The 25272-nt window shown below is 34.8% G+C and overlaps 1 protein-coding gene across 3 annotated transcripts in view; it reads right to left on the bottom strand.

Annotated features, from left to right (window-relative positions):
- The window catches only part of CSMD3 (CUB and Sushi multiple domains 3), a 731455-nt gene that overhangs the window by 560561 nt on the left and 145622 nt on the right, over positions 1 to 25272 (bottom strand). For all 3 annotated transcript variants that reach the window (XM_059815714.1, XM_059815715.1, XM_059815716.1), the window contains exon 4: positions 2256 to 2450. In XM_059815714.1, coding sequence (XP_059671697.1) covers positions 2256 to 2450 — 195 coding nt within the window. The remainder of the gene's footprint in view (positions 1 to 2255; positions 2451 to 25272) is intronic.

The following is a 25272-nucleotide window of genomic DNA, read 5'->3' as shown; positions in this document are numbered from 1 at the left end:
ACAATAAGACATTTATCAGAGGAACTCTTTAAAGATGAGTGTTTAATCAAAAAATGTCTCCATGGCAAACAGAGAGAAAGAGATAAGAAGCTCATTAGTCGATAATCACCTTTAGCAACCTTCTGCAGAATTCTGTGTTGGATAATTGCATTAGACAAAATAGGACAAATTAATTAGAACGGAACCACAAAGGCCTCTGTATTGAATGTAAAGTTAGATGTTTCTGATATCAAATGTAGCCTCATAGAAGGAACTATTGAAAATAATTAGTTAATTTTTTTGTCAAATATAGACCAAAAATACCTTAACAGTAGTTTGGTGCATTAAGCTTTTAAGCCATTATGCCTGGTGTTAAAACTTAAATCAAGAATCTGTCACATTCCTAGGTTATGTTTCAGTAATTCGTAACCACCACTATTAAAATGTGTACCTTGTTTTTTGTTTTTTTTTTTTTTTTTCAAGCTTAGATTCTTCACTGCTATTGATTAGAGCACTGTCTTCCCTTTTGCAGGAGTTTCTGCAGTAAATCAAGTCACCTCTTCATCCTCTTTCACATACACAGAAAAGTCTGAGTTCCTTCAGTGTGTAGACAAAATGACAATTTTGAAACCTAACAGAACTTGTTTCCTCTTCTTCTGAATCCTTTCCAATTTGTCAACTCTATTTTGCCTTATTCAGATAATTACCTCCAATCATGAATGAAAAGAAATACGTTTTTCATATTCTTATGTGATAATCTTCTGCTTATACACTAGAGTTATGTTTAACCACAGGACTACTTTGGGAGCTTATCATTCCAGTTCAAATTTTCACTGTGTATTTTCACATCCCCTTGGAATAAAAACAAAATCTATCCAAAGTTCTACTGAAAAACATTGTATCAAAAGAAAGCATGTGTAACACTGTGACTGTGATGACGGACTGGCAAGTGGAAGCATCAGGTTCAAGTGTCTCATCTTCTTCATTTAAAAGTACAATTTTTATATGCCAATTCATTTCAAAATTGGCAGAGCAAGAATTTCAACAATGGTTCATTAGCCTTCTACTTTGTTACAAGTGTAAGTTTTGTGCAAGTTAACATATTCTCATCAAATATTTTTATGATATCTCCACAAACAAAATTTGGATTTATGCCTTGATTGTGTATCTTCTTCATTATTAGCTAGCATTTTTCTAGGAAGTAGGAGGGGAGGATTTGGGAATTATAAATAATTTTACTAGAAAACAGTATTATTAAAAGTAATAACTTTGCATTTTCTTCAAGATCATGAATAAACATATTAAATAGCTCTAAGCCAAGAAGAGGAACAATTTCCAATGATACACATTTCCCATATATAACTACTTTTTTGTGGCACTGGTTAACCAGGTTTTAATCCAACTGAATTTTCTTTTTTTTTAATCAGAAATTTATCAGAATATTAATTTCAGTTGTAATGTTTTTGTAGCCCCTGAAAGACTGCATCAATTTTTTTAGACAAATATAGATGTTACATTCTGTAAAGTTAACCTGTGAATCCAGAAAAAGATCTCAAGCTTGCCTGACATAACAGTGTTTCATCAAAATACTATCTTTATTGTATTTGGTTGTGTATAGTAGTGATAGTTTCTCCATTTTATCAGCTTAGCTCCTTTCATTACTCTGCAAACATTATTTCTCTCTAATAGTCTCAGAAAATAAGATTTACCGGTAAAATAGGATTCCCTACTGCTGCCATATTTCTAACATGAGCAAGAGACAAGGATTTGTCCTACAATATTTGTTAGAATACCAGGGATATCCTACACAGAAATCTTAAGATACCAAATTTGACTGAGAATGAGGGGAAGTCCCTCTAACTCAATTGTTTTGGTCGTTTCAAACTTCTGTTTGCTCAATATCCAATTTAATACTTGACAAAAAGTCAGTCCTTAGGAAGTCTTAATGGATCCCAAATTTACATTCCCAGAGTTGTAAACATGTTGAATACAGACAATTTATACCCTACTTTTCACTAGGTTTCTAGTTCTTATTTCATTACATATATTTTAAAATAAATGAGAAATATAATTTTAATAGGCTATTGACTTAAAAATGAGTAGGTGCATATGCTGAGATACATAATATATGTGAGCAAGAGATCAAAATATTCAAAAAGCCTTTTATTTTTTTAATTACAGTCTAAAAGTTAATAATTAAAACAGAGATTTAAAGTTGTTCATACTAATAAATATAATGTATATATTTGAGAACATTACTGTAGCATTTCTCTTACCTCTACAGATAGGAACGGGGAAATCCCACGACGCTGTATTCACAGAGTTAGCTATGCAAGTAAGCTGAGGGTGGCCATCCAAAATATATCCAGTTACACAGCTGTATCGGATTTTGTCACCAACATCAAATCTTGTACCATACAAGATACCCTTTGGTGGAACTCCTGGATTGCCACAGGAACTACTCTGTAATTCTGGAGAAAACATATTTATTATTACTTATAAAGTTTTTATAAATCAATACTGCATTTTGCTGAAGAATATAGAACACAAATTATGGCAACTTTGGGCATATAGTGTGTTTTCATGGATAATATACAACTCTTAACACTGAAAAGCCATTACTGACTTAGTCTATTAAGTATCTGCTTATGTACCCACATATCCAAAGGTAGAATATTATACGAAAACGAGCACAAGGTTTTCCTTAAGCTCCAGCTATAGATATATTCATATATTTTTCTGAATTGATAGCAAAGAACTCATTACATAGGAAAAGGAAACAAAGAAACTTGATGTATTTCTGAATCTTAAGTTATACAAATGCAAAACAATAAACAAAACTGTAATACAGACATAAAAGAACACCAGATTCGAATCAACTAAAATTTGGAAGAGTAAATAAAAGTACTCAAGACGGAACACTAGGAGAAGTTTTTAACAAACATAAGCCTGCACATGATCAAGAAGCTGTTGAAGGATTTAGTAGATTTTAGATAATGAGGCAAAAGTGATGAGATACTCTGGGTAACAAATTTCTGAGCAAAGGGTTGGTTAATTTAAACATACGGAATATCATAGATCTGGGTGAATTCTACTCTAATGCAGAGCTTTAAACCACTGAGAATCCAAAATGACTTGTGGCTCTGCTGTTAGTCTGATCTCTGAGGACATTAGTTAGAGGTCAGTTTTACTAGGTGGTACACTCCAGTGGTGTACCCTTTTGACTGATGTTTCAGCATCATAAATAGCTTGATTACAACATCTCCCATCATTTACTGCTGAAGTCCTTTAGTTAACAGACATAAAAACATAGATTTTGTACAAGAGTGAGCAAAAGAGGTTTCATAATCTTATCCTGAGCTCTTCAAAGCTTGTACCAAGTATACTTACCAGCCTAATGCTAACAGGGAGGAGGCAAATCAGGTAAACCTGTACTTGGATTCATAGCAAATTTCTACAAAGTAAGGAAGAACAGAAGGGTATATATGTATTGTCTTAATTTCTTTTCCTGAGTTCCATGTAACTGAATTATTCTTCTGCATCCCTGATGTGCTCATGAGTGTGTGCACACAGGCACACACACACACACACATATATATTAACATATTTAAATATAGTATGGAAAAAATAATTCGAACTGTTACAGTAGGCTTCTACTGAAGAAAAAAGGTATAAATGATTATCAAAACAAGCAGTATGGCTCATGAGATACGTTACATTGGCAAACTTCAAGCCAAGAACTACCAAGAACTAGGATATATTATTAGATTTCTGATACCAGCCATGATACAGAACTGTGTAACAGTTATTAAAAGGAAGAATCCAGTATAGTCATATATATATATATATGCTATACATATCTATACATATATATGCTATACATAAAATATATGCTAATAATGTGTTCATCTGCAAGACTTGCTGTACTAATCATGTTTAGATGTGAATACGTTAAATATGCAGATTAGTTGATGATGTCGTTGCTGCTGTTGCTTGCTTTCTCTTTCATAATAAACTCTGTGGAACTGGATTTGACTTTCATTGCCTTACACAAGGACACAGCACAGAAGTAAGAAGATAGCCTGTCTCATCTTGGTGACTTCAAAGCTCACCTAAATGGTTGACATTCTTACTACTGCTTTATCAAGCTAAGTGTTCTGTCCTCCTAACAAAACTGCCCTGTCCTCAAATATGCTTGCAAGCTTTACAAAGGAGGCAACGCTGTACTTGACTCCTGCATATTTGTTCAAAGGGATTTATCTTAAATCCTTTAAAGGTTTTCAAGGCCCCCCAGTTATTATGTATCATCGTAGCATGTCAAAGTAGAGGTAAGAATATCATCCTGTAGATTTTGGTTATCTTATGAATCATATTATATTAGCTTTAAAACTCTGCTTGTACACATTGTTTTTATTTTCGGCTTCTCCAAGAACATGAAATCTTTTAGAGGCCTGTACTTCTTAGTGCTTTGTAAAAAGGTCACAGAAAGATTCCCTGTCCTTTGAAATGAAGAATATAAAGATTAGTGATGCTTTTAACAGTCACTGCATAAAAATTGCTTGCTTTACTCTTACTGCTGTCTCATCAAGAATTACCCACAGAAAGCAATATATTCTTATGAAATTATATTATATTTTAAAGCACTAATTAAAAATCACCCTCCTTCTATAATAAAACTCATTTTCCAGTTGCAATACTATATGACTCATCTAAAAAGAATACTTGGCATTTTCCATTAACTTTTTAATATTATGAAAGTGGCTAGTGAGTATGTTACTACTTCTAATACTTCATTTTGTTTCTGATTCGAGATAATAAAGTAGAAAGTAAATTGTACCATTTGAAACATTAGTTTCTTCTGTGAGTATTTTAATTCTGAACCTATACAAGTGCATTATTTGGGGAGGGGCGTAATTCACCAAGTAACTGCATTAGTCTTCTTTGATAGGTAGTATCTATTTTCAAACTGAATGTGGGACTGTACTACCAAGTCCCTGCCATTTAAAGCTATGGATTGTTACCTTGAGATTGTCATCTGTCAGGGAACACAGGAATTGCCAAACTAGTTTGTAATTTTTGTTCAGGTCTCCACAGATTCTTGACTTCAGCACAATTAAGCACAATTGAATTTTTTTACACCATCCTACTTTTTTACATTTTTATTGTGAACTGTTGTTCATCTCTTTTTTAAAGCAAGCTGTCCCAATTGTTTCAATCTCTCTCCAAGTATGAATTTTCTTTGTCCTAGATTTAATTGTCAGTTTTCTCTGAAATCATATGCATTGTTTGCTTGTGCAAAACCAAAATGCTTTTTTGAATCAATATTCCACCTGTAAGCGAGGTATGTATAAACCCATTTGTCCTTTATTTTTTTCTTACATAATGATAAAATACAGAGATCAAAATACCCTTCAATGATTTTCAATAAGTTTCTATTTTATTAATTCCTATTAACGTCAATGGAAATTCTGTCAAAGCCTGTGGGTAAAATATGCCTCAGAGAGTTCTGCTTAGCAGGAATGGACACACTCCTTTAGAGAGTTTAATTAGCAGAAATTCAGCCACTTATAAATACTAATTAATAAGCTATTCAAATTAAATCACGTTAAATATAATTTCTTTGTGACAATACTTTCAAAAAAAAAGCTGGCAGCATTCACTCAAGGAGAAACAATTCATAACCAGATATGGAAATTTCAAATTTAGTTTCGTTTCATTCAGATTTTAAATCACGAATTTTTTCTTTTATGTTATTTATAAAATGAAGAGTAGCACCTGTCCTCCCTAAACTGTTTAAGCATGAAATTTATAATTTGATGTCCAAATATCCAGAACAAGTATTTGCAAATATTCCAGTAAAAAATGCATTTGTCATATCATTGCATTGCATTCAGCTCAGTGGAAACTATATGTGTTTTCTTTGCTGAAGATTAATGTTCTTCACACACTAAATCTGATATTAGAAAATTAGGAACATAAAGAATTTTGTCTTTTTTTAAAGGGTTGATCCATATCTTTGTCACAGTTTATGTTCACAGCTATTACAAATCATTATGATCCCATTTTTCCCAACCTAAAGTGAGAAACACGATCAATATCAAATGTATATCTTCATGAGTACTCACTCATTGAAAAACCTATGAAATATCCCAATAGAGGCTAATAATTGTTTCATTTATTACTTCTGAAATTGAATACTCCTGGTATCCCTACACTGTCAGTTTGGATATCTCCCTGTATTACTGTATGGCACTAGTCCTAGACTGCTTGTTCACTCATGTCTACTATTCCAAACAGTAATTCCTCTGCCAGACAAACCTGAGTATGGTCCAGGGAATACACTATTCTAGGAACCTCTCCCTCTGTGGTTTGGGACAGGACTTGGTGTAATTGGAAATACTAGAACATGGCTGCACACAGCTATCCCTTGGAAAAGCAATGTCTATGTAGTTTGTCTTATTGACAAGCGAGAATACTTTGTTATTGAAGACACAAGACTGATTTCAGAAGCGCTGCAGGTAGTATGTGTGTAGATATGATGAGTGCTATACATTCCAAGGCTCCCAAATATTAGGAAAGATGATACATTTATAACAATATGAAGAAGCCTGAAATTCAGTTGTCCAAAATTCACCTATATCAAATCTTGTAATAATGTATTTTAGTTGTACATAGTTCTCCAAAGGTTTTATAAACTGAAAAAGTAACTTAGATGCATAGTTTCTACCTCATAATATTTTGCTTTCTTTCTCAAAACATATTTTGCTTACTTTCTTTTCTATTCTATCTCCATTCACACTGCTCTGAATATATGACTAAGCATGGTCTAGGTTTAGATCTAAAAGGGAGTAGAAGAATTAACTGATGAGTATAGAAATATCATTGTCTTCCTACATGCATATTGAAATACACATATACGCGCCTGTCCTTGAGTTTAGAGTGACGGAAACCACAAGAAGAATTTGGAATAGGCAATGTCAGTACAGTGAAGGAAAAAATGAAAAACTTAATATCTAAGTGGCAATTTAACTGCACAAATATGTATGGTTCAGAGAGTAAAGAAAGAGACATTATAAATGAATGCTTTGAAAGATCTACCATGATCAATACAGATTTATTAAAACAGAGATTAAATTAAAAAAATCCCCTCCCCCAAAATCCAGACCTCTCCTTCATAGTAATTCAACAATAAAAGTGGTTATTCCATGATTCCAACAAATCTCTCACCTCAAGAAACAAGTACAGAATAAAGAGTCACTATTCTGAAATTCGCATTTGTTTACAGCAGTAATAGAAGTAACAGTTTGTCTAACAACCAAAACGTCTCTGAAGTTTTTCTTTAGCTTTCTGCATTTTATGTGGGTCAATCGGAAGAGACTCATATGCTGGTATCTATCTATAAATAGGTAGGCAAGAGGAGGTGTGAGAAAGATTTTTTTTTTTTCCCTTAAGGAAAACAAGGTAAAACATGTTTTTTCTTCTCCTGTTCTTAATTGCTTTTTCTTGATAGACAAATATCTTTGTAATAGTAACCTCACTGAGGGTCTCTACTGTTCACTAAAGATAATACAGCTAATTACATTGACTACTTTCTTACCTATTTTTTAATGAATGACATGATTTTGCTTTTTTCTTCCCTTCAAAATTATTTTCATGCCAAAACATGACAGAGGAACTTGTTTATCTGAAGTAAAGCCACTGCTTAATATAAGGGTGTCTTTTAAAACTGTGTCCTGAGGCAACTTTAAATGTAGATTTTTATACTGAGTTTGATTTTTGTCCTAAGTACATTGAAACAATCACTGCATTTGCCTTCTTTGCAAGTAACACAAGAATGTTTCTATTTATAGCATTAAAGTAATATGTTATTTTTATAGGAACAAACCTGTTTCAGTTATAAGTAAATTAGAACTGCATTAATATAATTCTTCTACAAAGAAGAGAACGACAGCAACAAGACTTACAGCAAAAAACCCTCCAGGATATGTGAAGGAAACAAGTGATAATTGTAGTGCTGTAGTAACATTGATACAGTGAGCATGACAAATGTAATACAAGAAATGGTCCAGGGTTTGCAATTCATTCCCTTCACATTCAATACACTGTTTGGAATATGTGTTTAAATCAGCGGAAGACACAGAACAGCACTAGAGAGCAGAAAGACCATGCAAAAAGACAAATGGCAGTCACTAATTTTGATGGCATAATCCAGCACCAAGTGAAATCAACAGAGAGATGACTATAAGCTTCAGTAGATATGGTTCAATCTGACACACTTCTAAAGTGTTACTCGAAGGGAATGGCAAACAGGTAAAGACCAAAGAGTTAGCTAGGAAAGCTGTACAATTAACAGCACCAGCCACCCTTATTTGCCTTTACCAAATTCCACTTGACTTTGATTAAAGTTTTATCTGCAGTAAATTCCTGTACAGATGCTGAGGGCACCAATTAAACCCTGAGTATGTCTGGAAGGTAAATTTACATAGTGCATGGACTGAGAAAGACCACTGGAGACTACATGAAGTTTTGCAATGGGTGTAGAGTCGCTAGTGTTGCAGAGATTGCTCCATCCACACTGTTCTGAAAGTATTCAACCCTATCAGCATAGTCCAGAGCCTGATTACTGTATCTGCTACATGTGGTTGTTCAGTTTCCCAGGTGGATGAAGCCCAGACAGATGCATCCTGCCTGCCAGGAAATGGCTATGTAGGTATATCCATATATGAATCATAACAGGATTGTTCCATTTATACTGCAGTGAACCTGAGCACTTTTTTGGCATAGCTGTATTCTGTAGGCAGCTGGGAAGAGGCTGTTGTAATTACAGAGCAAAGATTATTTCAGAGCCCAGGACAATCTAAAATAAAAAATAATCCTAAAACCTATACCATATCGCTATTCCTTCTCCAATATGTATTTCTTACTATGCCTTTTAAAGTTATACAAAAGAATTTCATCTTCAATTTCTGAATTGTTATGGTAAGAAATATGTCATAGTATTATTTATTTTCATTCCACTGTTGCCTCAATGCCTCACCTTATTTTGCCTTATGCTCAGTACTTTATAAATGTTGCACTGTTCCTCACTGGCTGTCCTTACCTGGAGAATTTACAGTAACCAAAGATACAAAAAGCTAACTAAATGTAGGAAAAGGCCTCCACCAAAGGAGGATGTCACAGTGAAAACAAGTTTTGTGGTATCATATAGACAATGTCTCCGCACAAATTTCACAGACCAGAATAGATTCAAATAAATTTCACAGAATCACAGAATCACAGAATCACTAAGGTCGGAAAAGACCTGTAAGATCATCAAGTCCAACCAAAAAAAAAAAAAAAACCAACAAAAAAACCCCCACACAACAACACAAAAAACAAACCACAACACACCAAAAACCAACCCACCCAACACCACACAGCACCATGCCCATCAAGCCACGTCCCACAATGCCACATCCACATGCTCCTTGAATACCTCCAGGGAGGGTGACTCTACCACCTCCCTGGGCAGCCTGTTCCAATGTTTCACTACTCTCTCAGTAAAGAACTTTTTCCTAATATCTAGCCTGAGCCTCCCCTGGCGCAACTTGAAGCCATTTCCTCTTGTCCTGTCACTGGTCACTTGGGAGAAGAGACCAACACCCACCTCTCTGCAACCTCCTTTCAGGTAGTTGTAGAGACCGATAAGGTCTCCCCTCAGCCTCCTCTTCTCCAGGCTAAACAACCCCAGCTCCCTCAGCCTCTCCTCATAAGCCTTGTGCTCCAGACCCCTCACCAGCTTCATCGCCCTTCTCTGGACACGCTCCAGCACCTCAGTGTCCTTCTTGTAGTGAGGGGCCCAAAACTGAACACAGGATTCGAGGTGCGGCCTCACCAGAGCCGAGCACAGAGGCGTGATCACCCCCCTGCTCCTGCTGGCCACACCGTTTCTGATACAGGCCAGGATGGCGTTGGCCTTCTTGGCCACCTGGGTACACTGCTGGCTCATCTTCAGCCGGCTGTCAATCAACACCCCCAGGTCCTTTTCTGCGGGGGAGCTTTCCAGCCACTCGTCCCCAAGCCTGTAGCATTGCCTGGGGTTGTTGTGGCCACACACAACAACAAGTTGTACAACAAGTGTAGAACCCGGCACTTGGCCTTATTGAACTTCATCCGGTTGGCCTCAGCCCATCGATCCAGCCTGTCCAGATCCCTCTGCAGAGCCTTCCTACCCTCAAGCAGATCAACACTCCCTCCCAACTTGGTGTCGTCTGCAAACTTGCTGAGGGTGCACTCTATCCCCTCATCCAGATCATCAATAAAGACATTAAACAAGACCGGTCCCAAAACTGAGCCCTGGGGGACTCCGCTTGTGACCGGCTGCCAGCTGGATTTCACCCCATTCACCACAACTCTCTGGGCTCGGCCATCCAGCCTGTTTTTTACCCAGCGAAGAGTGTACCTGTCTAAACCACGAGTCACCAGCTTCTCCAGGAGAATACTGTGGGGAACAGTGTCAAAGGCTTTGCTGAAGTCCAGGTAGACAACATCAACAGCCTTCCCCTCATCCACTAGGCGGGTCACCTGGTCATAGAAGGAGATCAGGTTGGTCAAGCAGGACCTGCCTTTCATGAACCCGTGCTGGCTGGGCCTGATCCCTTGGTTATCCTGCACGTGTCCCGTGAGCGCCCTCAAGATGAGCCTCTCCATAATCTTCCCCGGCACCGAGGTCAGGCTGACAGGCCTGTAGTTGCCCGGATCCTCCTTCCGACCCTTCTTGTAGATGGGCGTCATTAAAATTAATGGGCGCCATTATAAAATTAATTTCATTAATTTTATATATTTGATGTACTGTCTTATCTATATTCCTACTGAAGTTAGGGTTCCATTTTGCAAGATGTAACACAAATATTAGGAAGATGTATAGTTTTTGTATTGAAGATGATAGGAATACTGAAAGCAGAGAACAGAATGAAATAAAACATGTTTTGTGGAAAAGTACTGGGACTTCTTAAGGAGACTTAAGAAGAAATGTAAGAGTTGACACTTGAGCACTGATAGGCATTGCTAATTAATGAATTGACTCTTAAACTGTTGTAAAGACTAATCTGAAAGATTTATGATTTACATTATTATAAAGTAGAGACTAGCTAGTGTTAAATAGAAAGTATGCAACATTTCTTCCAGCTTCCTGTTGGCAAAGGTCATTTGAACTGATCAGTATATAGTCTGAGGATACATACACATGTCCATGGCTAATCAACCATGCCTCATGTCTGACTTATTGCCCAAGGTTTCCCCGCCACAGGCTTTCTTCACAAATTGTGTCTTAACACTGAAGGCAGAAAACTTCCAGTATGTTGAACTTTTCAACTTGTTTTAAAGAAAAAGAGAAAAATTATTTCTGCTATAGTGGATCACTCAGGGTTTAAAACTGGAATTTAAAGTATAAGATGTGGATATGGGATGTGTCATGGACATATCATTAGATAGTGGCATAAAAGGGCACAAAGAAAATTAGTTTTCTCCTCATGAAAGGGACTTTGACACGTGAGAACTCGGCACTGGGTGACATCTGAAACATTCCAAGCTGTTGTATGACCTGGCAGAGTAACAAACATTTCCTTCCATATATATCAGTGGTAACATAAAATTCCAATTTTTTAATATATATTGCATATGCTTGGTATATGTATGTGTTGTGATATATATGTTTATATATATACTACTAGCAGACACTGTAGCACCCTGTTAGAAGTACAAATGTTTGATGTTTTCTCAAAGGACATGCATGCTGTCTCTTACAGTGAAATTTTAGTCTGGTTTCCACCATTATTGCTGGTATGAAAGATTCTTTAACAACATTGTTTACAGAAAACATGTTTACAAAGTTAGAGCTGTATCCCTGTACTTAATTTCTAAATGTTTCCGTTTTAGCCATTTTGACAAAAGAAAGATGGACCTTAAATCTTTAATTTAGTTTTCATTTAGAAAGTTTTACGGTTTAGAATTTTCCTTTAGAAGACTGAGTCATTAATCCCTCCAAAATCTGTATCACAGTTGTTTTTCCAGCACTACCATTTCTTGACAGAATTAGTGTCCTTACTGTATTTGATGGCAAAGGGTCATAATCAGCTTTCTGGGATGTCATGAGGACATTACCAAACTCTTCAGAGGTCTTTTCTTTTTTATATTTCATAGTGAATCTCAACTGGCAGGTCGAGACTACCGCTCAATAGGTAGGTTATGTAGTGGTTAAGCAATGCCTTTGTTTAGTCAAGACTAGATTTCTGTAATTACTTTTCTGAATGTTCTTATCGTATGCTTTCAACAGAACATCTTTAAAAAACACAGACTCTTTATCCTTTTATGTGTCTCAAGGCCTCAGCACATCAGGTGAAATTTAAAATCCTTAGTCCAAGCTTCCTTTTAAAGTATTTTCATGAATGCTTCATGATGCACCAGCACACCTTTCAGACTATGTATGGATATGATACAGCTTATTCAGTTAGCCATGTTTTATTGTAATGCATAGCTTACACTAATATGTATTCATACTCTCAAGAGTGTAAATTTGTGCTAATGTATAATTAAATGTAAAGTAAAAATACTACATTTTCAAATACAACATGTCTTATTATGAATCAAAATATTTTTATCAAAATGCTGAAATAAAATCTCCACTCCAGATCAGGATGGAAGTGTAATCCCTTCTCTTTACATGAAACTGTACTCAAGGATCCTGCATGCAGAATATAGCTGAAAACACTGTTGATATATTAAGCAAGAGAAAGTTTGTAATTAAAATGTACAACTAATAGTAGTAAACTGTTTTATTTCACTCATTTTTCTCAGTGTTTATGATATGACTCAGAAATACATTAAAAATTCAGATCTTGCATAAATAAAGTGCTACTCATTTTTCTAACCACAGTCATACTTTTAAGGTCTGAAGCAGATGGCTTCCTTTTTATTAGAAAAGGTCTCTTTGGTTAATGTTCATCTCAGGTATAATATGAATTTTTCATTAAGAATGTCCAGACACAAGAACATTTAAAAACACTGAGTCAAGGATATATGCATGATTCTGCTTTTAATGGTACTTACCCTGATAATTTTGCAGTGCTGAATTGCCTTATGGCCTAATGACTCTACTGCATAAGGTGAAATAATATAACATTACTGATCTTGTCCAAATTACTTACATGATGATTCATTAACCAGGAAAGACAGTGTGATCAAATTAATGGATAATAATGTGGATAAATAAACATCTGCAACAGGCCATTCATCAAGAGCAAGCACAAAACCTTTGAATAACTTATCTTCCTTAAAACTTTGGTTTATAACTCAGTGCTGAGATGTGCATCCACAATACTGTGCTTTCCAAAACAGCCAGCTTTCCACATGGGAGGAAAACCACATTCTACACCAAACACAAAAGCATTAAGTCTGCTTTTGCCATCTACTTCACCTTTCCTTTTCACTTTTAGTAAGAATTCCCAGATGTCCTTCACTTGGGAAGCAGTTATCTGTAGTTGTTATTTTATTTTAGCATTATGCTATCATTTTCCTTTTGCAAGAATTAACGTTAGTGTTGGTATTCAGCATTCTATTATCACCTTCATTGCATGGGCTTGTGCATTTCTTAGAGAACATCTCTCGAGTCTCAAAATTTGTGTGCTTTGCCTTATGCTGGAGGCAAGTTCCCTGGCACATTTGGGAAAACATTTTCAGAATTCTCAAGCATGGAAGAATGAAAGTAGTGTATTTTCTGATGAAACATATGATTTCCTTATGCAGGAATGATTTAAAATGTCTGAAAAAAGAAAGAGCTTTTAAGCTGAATACGTACCAACATTCTTCTATAAACAAGTATCACTTGGCATAGGGGGAACTGCTTTATATAAGCTATCCTTTGTGGGACTTGGTGAAAAGTGCTTAATTATAATTTTTTTCTTTCTCATAGTGAAAAAGTAAATAATATAGTAATGCACATGATTCAGTACACACTATTGACTTTAGGCTGTGGGCTATTATGGTATCTTTTTTTTTTTTTTTTTCCAGAGGTTTTAAAATCAGAAAGGGCTATTTCTAATTTTTAGTCTGAGTCCTGCAGGAGCAGAGATCAGTTTCCTTTGTTATTCCTGCATCAAAATAATTGTGTTTGAGGCATATGCAGTAAAAGGCATTTAATCTTATTTTATAGATACAGTGATGGAAAGCATCTGCAAAGTAATTCATGTGACATAGACGTACTAACTTTCTTCCTTCAAAGTCTCTTTTTTTAACCAATATAATCTTGAACTCATATAGTCAGCCTTCCCTCAAAGCATGTTAGCAGCCAGAATAATAGCTACTTTTATCCCCATCCCTTCAGGTTACCTGCTGTGGGTCATTCCTCTCTTTACAGATCTGTTATTGAAATGAGTAGAAATGGTAATAATTTGAGGTGATAGAAAGGTTTATCATTAAAATAACTCAAGATTTGAATTAACTTCTCATTAAACATCTGAGTAGACCACTGTTTCTCTGGCTTATCTTTACATGACAGGTTAATACTGAAATAGCCATGCCAGTCATGTCTCTGAACTTACTGGTATTTCTATAGTGAGAAACTACTTGAACAACACCCCTTCGGCTTCTTCTTTTAAATACTTTCAATATTCTCTGCTTTTATTGATAAAAAGAAAAATGTTCTAGGAAAAGATAAGTTTAATAGCCTGCTGCAGTCCTGCACAAATCACTGACAGAGCTTATGAAGTGTTCATTGCAGTGCTAACTCACTGAAAGATCATATATCTTATAAAGATCTTTGCAAAACTTCTTTAAAGGGTGACAGATTGGTATGTTAGAAGAGCTAAACAGTGTCAAAGAAATATATGTTAGACAAGTAGGCTGTTAGCACAGTGTGAAATGGTAAGAAATACGAAGAAATGTATCCTCAGGTCTATATCTGACATGTTCAATCATGTGATACAGAATTCTACTTTAATGTATAAGGAGAAAAAAAATTATAACTGTCAATTGACAGACAAAAATATTTTGAGCATTAGTTTTCCATTTTTGGTGGAAAGGCACTAATGAACTGATGAACATTTCAGTTTTATTTCCCCTCCTTTTACCACTGCAAAATAGAGGTAAACAAGAAAAATTAGGAGAAAAATCAATTTTTTACTTTGTTTCTCAACAAGTATAGAAAGATGTGTTTTCATTCAGGGAAAAAGTCTATTTTCATTGGACATGTTTGTGACAATTGGAGCACTTTTGCAAATAATGCTGACTTGGTTATCAGATGTTTACTGTATTAATGTACTGGCTAAATGTAAATAGAAGGTTGTAAGGGAAAAAAAGATGGAGTGAGGGGCAAGGAAATTTACAGATATCCAGACTTCTTAGTCTGGGTCTCAGCACCCTGAATGCTCAACCCAGCATTCAGTTGTGATAATTTTGGCACTGAACTTTCTAGATGTTAATAATGGCTCAACTAACTAATACATATTAGTATATGAGCATCTGGAAATCCTGAAAAACTTTTCTTCTTCACCAATTATACCTAATCAAATATTTACTAACAGACATATGATACTACCTAAACAGAACTATAGTGTTGAAGTGATTTCTGTAGTGTCTACCTTGTTTCAAGGAAAGTCATTATGACACATTTTCTTTCCTCTGCGTATTTGTTATATTAAGAAAAATTAAAATTGAGTTGCTAACTCTTAGTTATATTAGATTAGTGTATTTATATAAGCTGAAACTTTTGAGTATACTTTTACGTCTCTCTGTTTCTGCAGTAGTTTATTCCATTTCAAATCTCTCACTTATTTAAATCCTGTAATGCTCTTCCTTCTTTTACATTAGCAACCTTTGCACAAAGATAGTGGGAATATGCTGGGACATAAGAAACAAGTGTATAATCTCTTAACTGGAATCAGTATGTGTATTTCTACTTTCCTATGTTATTTTTACAAGAGGATTTAACTATAAAGTCTACAGTTATGATAGAGTTGACAACTCTAAAAACTTAAGAAAACCTAAATTAACCAGATCTACAAACTGGAGATAAATTGGAGATTAGCATGTCAAATTTATATTGTGAACCCCCTCATTCACAGTTTTAAAAAGCATTTTTCAATACAATGGAGAAAGCTTCAGGGCTAACTGTTGTACTTCAGTTCTGTCACATATTGAAAATTAGATTGAGAGAAGGGAATAAAAATCCTTACTTGTTTACAATTTTTTGTGTTGTGAAACAAAAGATATTTTGAAACACATAATGGTTTACTAAAATCAGGAGTTAGAACTCTCCTTACTAGCTCTTCACGAAGGATGATATTATTCTCATTGCTACATTGATGATATAAGTAAAGCCTTCTCCTCCAATATTACAATTTATGGGATTACTTAGTTATTAAAACCTTTGAGGTATTTAGTTGTGTTTGAACAAAATCTTAACCATGTGAATAGATACTTAAGCTTCAGATGACTAAGGACTTAGTGTTCTTGGTGGTGAAGATTATTATGACTGAATAAAGAAATAAAACTTATTATTATTTCCTATATTTCTATGTATTTGTTTACAGCGATTGCATTTAGATACTTATTTTAAACTTAAAGATAAGAGAAAATGTCTCAGACGTAGTTTGTTTTCTGAGAATAGACAAGTCAAATGTACTTTGGTTATGCAAAGCCAAACTTTGGTATAATAATTTGTCTTGAAAAAGTATATTCATTTCTCTGCACTGCTTTATACTTCAGTCTTTACTGAGATCAGTCTGATGATGGTGGTAAAAATGGAAAACATTCCACAGAACCCCTCAAGAATTTGACTGCATCACCAACTGCATGAAATTCTGCTTGCTCTTCAAAAGTCAGTGCTGTTTTCAGCATTACAGTCCTCTGGCTCATAGCTGGAACTCGAATTCCAAGTATCAGCAGTGTCCAGAAATGCTGGTTATTTATAACTACAACTATTTTCAATTTGTACATGCCAGAGTATCAAATGACACCGAAGTGGTCTTTTTCACCTCAGAATTGGACTAAAGGGCAAGTTTTTAACAAGGGGTTAGAAATGGATGTCAAGGCAACCTCAAATACATAGCAATCCACATATCAAGTTCAAGAAATCAAACCACATAACTTCAATTCCTAGTAAAATCCTTTCCTAAATGTCACTCACTCTTGATCAGTAACGGATCCATTCTCTAAATTTTAGTCCTGGCTAATACTGGATCTATTGAAAGACCTGTTGATAATTACATCATCTTCACTTGACAATGTAATTAATATCTTTTTCATATTCCTACAGCTTAAAATTCTTTAATTCATGGGATCCTGGTTGCTTCCAGTTTAAGAAAGAATGTTTTCATTTAAACATCTCCCTACCCTTAACAACTGGAATAGGCATACGTAGTATGTGGAGTATATAACAGACATGCTTCACAACACAAGCTTTCCTTTTGAACATTAACCAGCTAAAACTTTTTTCTGACAAGATATCATCTGTAAAAAGAACAATTAAAAAAAGGTCTGATTTATGAAACAAGTCCATACATCCATATGTTCGTATCAGCTCTTTCTCATATTATTCTTTTTGGTTATCTAATTTCTGCTATGAAAACTACACTAGCTTCAGGTCATTTTACATGTTTTTAAATTATCTGAGTCAACAGTTTCCAAGATATACAGTAGAGGATGGTGACACAATTACTGGCATGTCTAGAGTGCTCACATAGTGGATTTTTTCGAAAAGATCTTTGATATCTTGATGTCTCAAGGAGGATGCTGCTTATTCAATGACTGGTTAAGATCTGTAGTGCTAATTGTACAAGTAGATGACAGGCATTACCCACCTGCCTTTGAAATGATATTTTAGAGGTGATAACCAAAATTACTGAAGGAAAAGTAAAATTTTTGTTCAGTTACAAATTTTACACATTAGGCATGAATTTCATAATTTTCAAGAAAAAGAATAGAATTATGAAAGGAGAAATTATTTTTAAGCTACATGAAGCACAAAGAAGTTGTGATTGGCAGGGAAAAAACCAATTTTCAAGAAAATCTGTCAAAAGAAGCTTATTATTCTATTCCTTCTCATTTTATCAGTCATCTTGTAGCTCCTGTAAGAGACAAGAATGACTTTCTTCAACTGCATACTCCTTTACTGCGGAAGTACTGCCTCAGAGTCAGAACAGATACAGTCCTTGCACTGTGTTGTGGCTGCTCTGGAAAAATGTGTCCTTCACTTGGCGTCAGCAGCAGAATCCTTGGGACCAGAGGAGAGACAGGTCCCCTCATCTCAGTTTCAGTGTTTAGTCTAACTCAGCTCGGGGAAGCAGTGAACAGCCTTTATCATAAAAGCATAGAGTTTCATTCCAATAGTTTGAAAAGGTATAGACCTTGTCTGGTAACAGTAGGAGATCTCCCAGATGTGACATGGGCCTTTTCATAACCATAGTCTCTGAGAGGTTAAAGCATTTCCCTGTTTCCTAGACAGTCTCACTAAGCCTGAGCTATCTACAGTTTTTCAGTAGGATAGCCATAGTTAGACAAGGTAATAAAAGCCACAAACACTATCTTGTCAAATTTTCAAGATCATCTCTGAAAGTGTATAAAGCGCATAAAGCTTTTCAATGCTTTCAGACACGAAGAAAAAACTTTCTCATAAAAATTAAAAAAAAATGGAAAATGGAAAAACCCCAGTTTAAACAGCGGAAAATATCAGGCACCTTTATTAAATACATCTAAATAATGGTAAGTAGTCTACTGTGCAATATTTTGAAGGAAAGCTATTCCTCAAGTTAAATATTATATACAAATACTATAACTAATTTGATTTATTTTTTTTTTTAAATAACCTGCAAAGGTAGTTCTGAAGAAGCATGAAAAGTTGTGATGTAATCATGGCACACCATGGGAAGTAGATTAATTGTTTAAATATATCATGTACATGAAATGTATTCATATAAGAGTCTGTATTGTTAATTAACTTTATCAATATATGCTTCATGCACTGACATATGTCTCAAACTTTTTCATTACGTAAAATATTTCTTACCTATGACTTTGCCCATTTATGAAAGAGATTATTATTTTGATTAAAATCAAACTATTTTGAGTTGATTTTCATTTGAAGAGTGTTTACCTGGTGAAATTAACTAGCTTTTTGTTTGTTAAAGGTGCTTTGGTATTTGTATTGATAATTACATCTTCCTAGAATTCAGAGTTACTTTTTACTCCACTCAGAGTTTACTTGGGGTTTAGCCTCACTCTGCATTTTGGCTTTCAGTAGTCTTGCTTTCAAAAACATATATTTTGGTCAAAATCTATTGCTTTGTCATTCTGGAAATATCATTTAACTGTTTCTTTGAAAACACTTTATACTGCATGCTGCAGTACTTTGCTACTGTTTTGGATTAAGTAATTAACTAAATGATTTTTCATGAAGCTGATATATCCCACTTTTTCCAGACTTGTCTGTTTCCAAAATGTTTTAACTCAGGGCAATGTCCTGAAATCACTGATAAAACATAGTATTTAAAATGAAGTACATTATCAGGGCATTGTATCTCAAGTTAGGAAATTAATATCTTTTATTTCAAAATAGGTCAGCAGAATAAATCACTCATACTGTAATTGGCGAAGATATTGGATTAAATATTGGTATTGGTGTGAAGGTGTCATGAAATTTTTAGTTTTCCTTGGAATCTGTTTTCTACTATTTTTCTTATAAAAGGTTGTCATTGCTGGATTATAACAATTTAGCAATCCCATAATTTAGTGTTATCTCTAAGGAAAAATTACTACTAGGGAGAACTATTGCAAATGAGTCTTCTAGCAGCAATTTGGGAGGCTCGCTCGCTATCATCAGGCCACTTTATTCACTGCAACTTGCTATCCATCCTGCTGCCACAGACATGAAGGCTTCTACAGGCAACAGCAAGAGATTTTGAGGGCACAGTGTATTTTTCTTGATGTAGGGGCTATTTCTATCATCACATGCAAATACTTCCATGTTCTAAATGTATTTAATAGGATGTAAAATAGGATCACAGAAGAAGAGGGCCTGGTTGCAGGAGCAACCAGGAACTGAATCTCTTCAGTTTATTATTATAGTCTTTCTGTCTGTCTTTCCGTCTTGTTCTTTGACATTAATTAGGGTTAGTCCCTATTTTTAATTAGCAGTTATTTCTACTATGCAAAAAGTTCCTAAATTACTCTCAGAGGCAGGAAAGGGACAGTCAGGGTCTACTTTCTCTAAACACAGGAGTGAAAGTGACAATGTCCTCTTTCCTGCAATAAGCAGAGGAAGGATAAGTTGGTTATATTTGTTGGTATTTTGTGATGTTTTCATGATGAAAAGTAATTTTGGTGATGGGAGAAATAAAGGTACCAGGGTGTCCTAATAGGCAAACCTTCTCTTTCTTTAATTTTTTCCTTCATTTTCTGCAGTGCCAGAGATTTGCAATATTAGTGATCATGCAGATCTTTATATATTTCAAGACACTGCAATATGCTGCATAATATTCATATTATTCATGACGTTAAACAGTAAAGCAAAGATCTCATCAATGCTGCAGTAAATTTGAAATAATGTAGATCTACTGTTTTCAAATTGGGGCAATTGTTCCTGGGCATAGGCTAAATTAATACGAACAGCATCACTGACTCATGGAATATTTTGCATTTATATCCGTTTCAAATTAAACCAGATTTTGACTGATATCTTTTATAGATTATATGGAGGTAGTAGCTTAATATAATATTCTGTTATTTCTCTGCAGTTAGCATCTAATTTTCTCTTATCCCATCCATTTACCTCTTTCTGTTTTTACTTTGCTTCTTTTTACATGTCTGCCAGAACAGTCATCTCTTGAATGAGTTGAGAAATCAGAGTCTAAGGTTAGAAGTGACATGTTACAAAAATCCTAAAACTTGGGGATTTTAAACCTCGGGTCAACAGAGTTAGATGTATTTTAAGATGCCATCTGGTAGCTGTATACATAACAACACAAATTTTGAAATTAAAGGGATTATTTATTAAACAATTATGGTTATCTCAAAGCATTATTCATTCACTAGTAGTGGTGATTTGCATGAAATGAAGATTATTAAGCAGCATTCAACTGATTTGTGTCACTACACCAGCAATTGTTTATTCTTTTGTGTTTAATGGATATCATGTGAAATTTAACAGCCAAAGCAAAGCTTTCTAATGACCTAGAAACATATTAATTACCTTAAACTATGAATCAGAAAGCACTTTCAAATATACCAAACTACCATATGCTTGAATTATTCTTTTTTTAAAGGGCTCTTTTTCTCAGCTGGATGTGTACCTGCTCCCTTTTTCCAGGATAAAGATTCACCTTTCCTAACTGCTTAAGGACAGTTCCTGAATCATGAGATGAATTCTTAAAAGACCTTCATCTTAAAACAAATGATACTTTATCTCCAGTCCAAGACTGTGTGCCTTGAAATTATTTCTTTTTCCAACGCTACCAAACCATCATGGAAGTGATTTTTTCTTTTTCCTGACCTTATTTTGAAACTGTTCACTTATTGCCCTCAGAATGGTTTTGAGGATAAATCCAATTATGATCTAAGAGTTGAAAAGTTGCCAAATCCTGTGTTGCCTTATCTAAACACCCGTCTTCCAAGGTAAAATCGTAAAATCTACATTCCATGTCTTAGCTCCACATATTATACAATGGAAAAGCTAAGTGCCAAGGAAGCATAGATATGGATGTTGAACATGGGAACATACAGAACTAGCTAGCTGGTTAAACTATGCACAAGGTGTGCTTTTTATATTATGTCACCTGGGAGGTTGAGGCTACGTATATGCTAGTGAAGAAACAGGTCAGCAAACATTCTCTACCCCTGAGAGCCACTGGCAAGGAATGGCTGAAATCGTTATGTCCTAATATTTTTCCCAAACAATGATGGCGTCATCCATACATGCAATCCCTTACATCATGCCTGAGAATAGTGTCAAGGCACTAATAGATATAAGCAGAAAACAGGCCAGGGAATAAATATTCTCACAATTTAAATGGCAGAGATAATTGTCTGCTAGGGTTTGCACCCATTCTATAGAAATACTTGGTTTACTAGTATATACACAACTGAAGTGATTTAGTCAGTGCTGCATAAATGCCTTTCCATCTGCTCTAATCAGGATCCTTGTTAATTAAAAACCCTGGAACTATTCTCACAAAGCTCAAGCTGGGATTGCTGTCTTATCTTTCATTTTGGTGCAGTTGCAAGAGGAAGATGTGATGTGGATAGAGGAAAGGCACTCTCTGAGAGAAGGCTTTATGTAGGGGACTCTGGGAATCATTGTTAATAGCAGTATAAGCAGAAGGCAGGCCCCTGTTGTAAACATTTGAAATTGAATTTCCAGAATAATGGAAATTTTTTGGAGAAGCACTCCATGTAGAGGGAAGAGATACTTGTGTTTATCTGTATTGACAACATTTGGATAGAATATAAAATCTGGGTGGCAGTAAAACTGCTGCTAGGGCTGATGAAAGATGCTGGGGTACGACTTTGCCTTCCTAATGTAAATGACTAACAGAGACCAGACAAATTGCATTCTTAAAGCATTCCTCTTTCTCCTACAACTGAAAAATGAAGTTTACAGTGTCTAGGTCACATAACAGATACACACACTGTAGATGCCTAAAGTTAGCTGACAGGAGTCCCAGATAATGTATTGCATAGACGTGCTTATATTATTAGAGATTTATATGTTTTGGTAGCATCTAATCAGACTATTTAAGTTTCTACATTACTTTACAGGCAACTAAAATAATAGGAAGAATGTAGGGTAGGGCATTTTCTTTCTCAGTTTAAGTAAACATAACATTTTCTGACTTAACATTTCTTTTTTTTAAAGTGAATTAAAGTATATGACTATTTTCCAACTATTTATTCAACAGATAACCAAATTCCAGTCACTTCCCTGAATTTTAATTTGCTAAATTACATTAACATTAATATTCATGTCCTCTATTTAATAAAAAAATTTACAGAAAGACATTACAAAAAGAAACAGCTGTACCAATCAAAACTATAAGACTAAAACTTCTTTTAAACTTATACCCCTTCACATATAAATTCAAAACATTAAAAGCCTGAGTATGCAGAATGCTTTTAGAACCAGCTTCCTGTGGACCAAGAAATAAAAATAAGTTTTAACAGAGTTGTTAACCAACAAGTTTTACCATAACAGTTTACCAAACAGTAACTAATTTGAAATTAACAAAGCTGCTCATTATTTTTTTTAATCCAAGTACCATACTACCCACCTTTTGAAGTCTCACAAAGTATCAGAGAGAGGAGAAGCACTGAAGAATGCCTTGGGTTTGGAAAAAGCACAATGCAGTGCACACTAATACACAGTACGTACAATTTGCTGGAGGCTTTTAAACCATTTATAATGATTATCAACTGTGCTGGTAACCCAAATTGAGCTTCCCTAGTTTAAATGTTCAGGAACTCTTAGGTGAAATCTCTGGTGACAATTTTTATTTCTTTCATTGTGAAAGTTTTGGTTCAGTTATACTTCCTGATCTCGACTGTGCCAGCATGACCTGAGTTACAGAGATGACAAAGAAGTCACTTGAGGAACATTACTGGCCCCAAAGAACACATTAGAAAGGTTGACAAATATAATCTTTTTATTATAGCCAAAGGTGAACATGCCACAATAGTTCCTTTTAATTAAAGTTGTTTCACAGGTCATGATTAATAAAGCTGATAGTAGTGCTGCTCAACAGACAGACACAGCACAATAGCTGGAATAACTACTCTGACTCCACAGAAGTAGGTCATATGCATCATTCATTATTGTTTTGCTAGATCAAGTGCTTATATACTGCCTTCGTGCAAAAGCAAAGCAAAATATAGCAAACAAAATACAGCACCAGGAAGCAAAGACCAGACTTCCCAGGACAACAGATTATAATAAATGCAGGCATCTATAGTGTAGATATCTATGAACTGTTCATTTGCATTCAATTTATGATTAGTTGAAAGTAGCATCTTTAAAGAATAATTAGTCAACTTAATGAATGACACCAGCTTTAGAATGAGGCCGTCCAAACCAGGTTGCGTGGCTTATGCTTTATTGCCCTTCACTTACAGCAAAAGAAAAGTAGAGTAATTAGCTCACCTTCAGACATCACTATTGTAAACAACTGTGATTAAAGCAAATGAACCCAACCCATAATCAATTCTGTAATAATAGTCCTTAACATAATTTTCCTAAACTAAAATATAAAAAGTAACTCTTGCCCATGTTATTTTGTCTTCTATTTCCACAAGTAAAACTTTTAATATACACATTAAGTTTTTCTGCATACAATGCATGTTTTAAATTCTTCAAAGATTAAATCAAAGACACTCCTCTAGCTACACACACAGCAGAACAGATTAGAAATCTTCCTCTCACAATGATTCCGTCTATGAGAATAACTACTACAGATACTGCAGATAGGATTTTCTGTTTAATCTGCATTAAACTGAAAGTGGCTGTACTAGGTCCTATATAATTAGATATACAGTCTCAGTCTTCATCAGATATGCCTTTCGGAAGTTGATTTTATTACTTTGCCATGTATCAAAATTCATTTTGACCTCTATTATTTTTGACAGAGGGGTGAAGGCTGGACACCTAGAAATAAGAATATATTTAATGGATTTATAAACACCACAAGGCATGTGCAGAAATATGACTTGAGAAGAGACTTCAAAGGCCAAAATAAATAGAGTTCCTTGGGATAACTGCCTTTTAATAGAGCTCGAACAAAATTTTCTGTTTCAGTGCATGAGCACTGAATTTTTAACATGTACATGAATAAGAAATTATTCATTCACTATGAAAAAAATAAAGTAACAAAATAATGAAAAAATAATACTAAAACTAATAATGAGAACATTCATGGGAAGGTACTAAATACAATATACTATATTGTAGTATTCTCCCATTTCATTATATTGTCTAAAAAAATTGAAGCTGAAGTCAGGAAAAAGCAAGAAATGTGACCTAGATTTTTTTAGTCCCCTTCCCTGTAAAGAGATGAATTACATGCAAAAAATTGTTTCCACTTTATGTATACATTTTTTATTATTATTATTATTACTATACATTTAACTCACTGTATTGTTGTTGTGGTTTCTGTGCAGCAGAAGTTATACACAGTGCAAGTGTCAGGATAATTAGGCTATAAACATGCCTTCAACTCACCCATAAAATTCACTTACTGTATTTGGGACCTGTACAAATGAACCAAGGGCAAGAAGTTA

Source organism: Gavia stellata, chromosome 3 (assembly GCF_030936135.1).
Source record: "Gavia stellata isolate bGavSte3 chromosome 3, bGavSte3.hap2, whole genome shotgun sequence".
NCBI lineage: Eukaryota > Metazoa > Chordata > Aves > Gaviiformes > Gaviidae > Gavia > Gavia stellata.
Note: the sequence above shows the minus strand (reverse complement) of the source record. Positions and strands in the feature narration are given on the sequence as shown.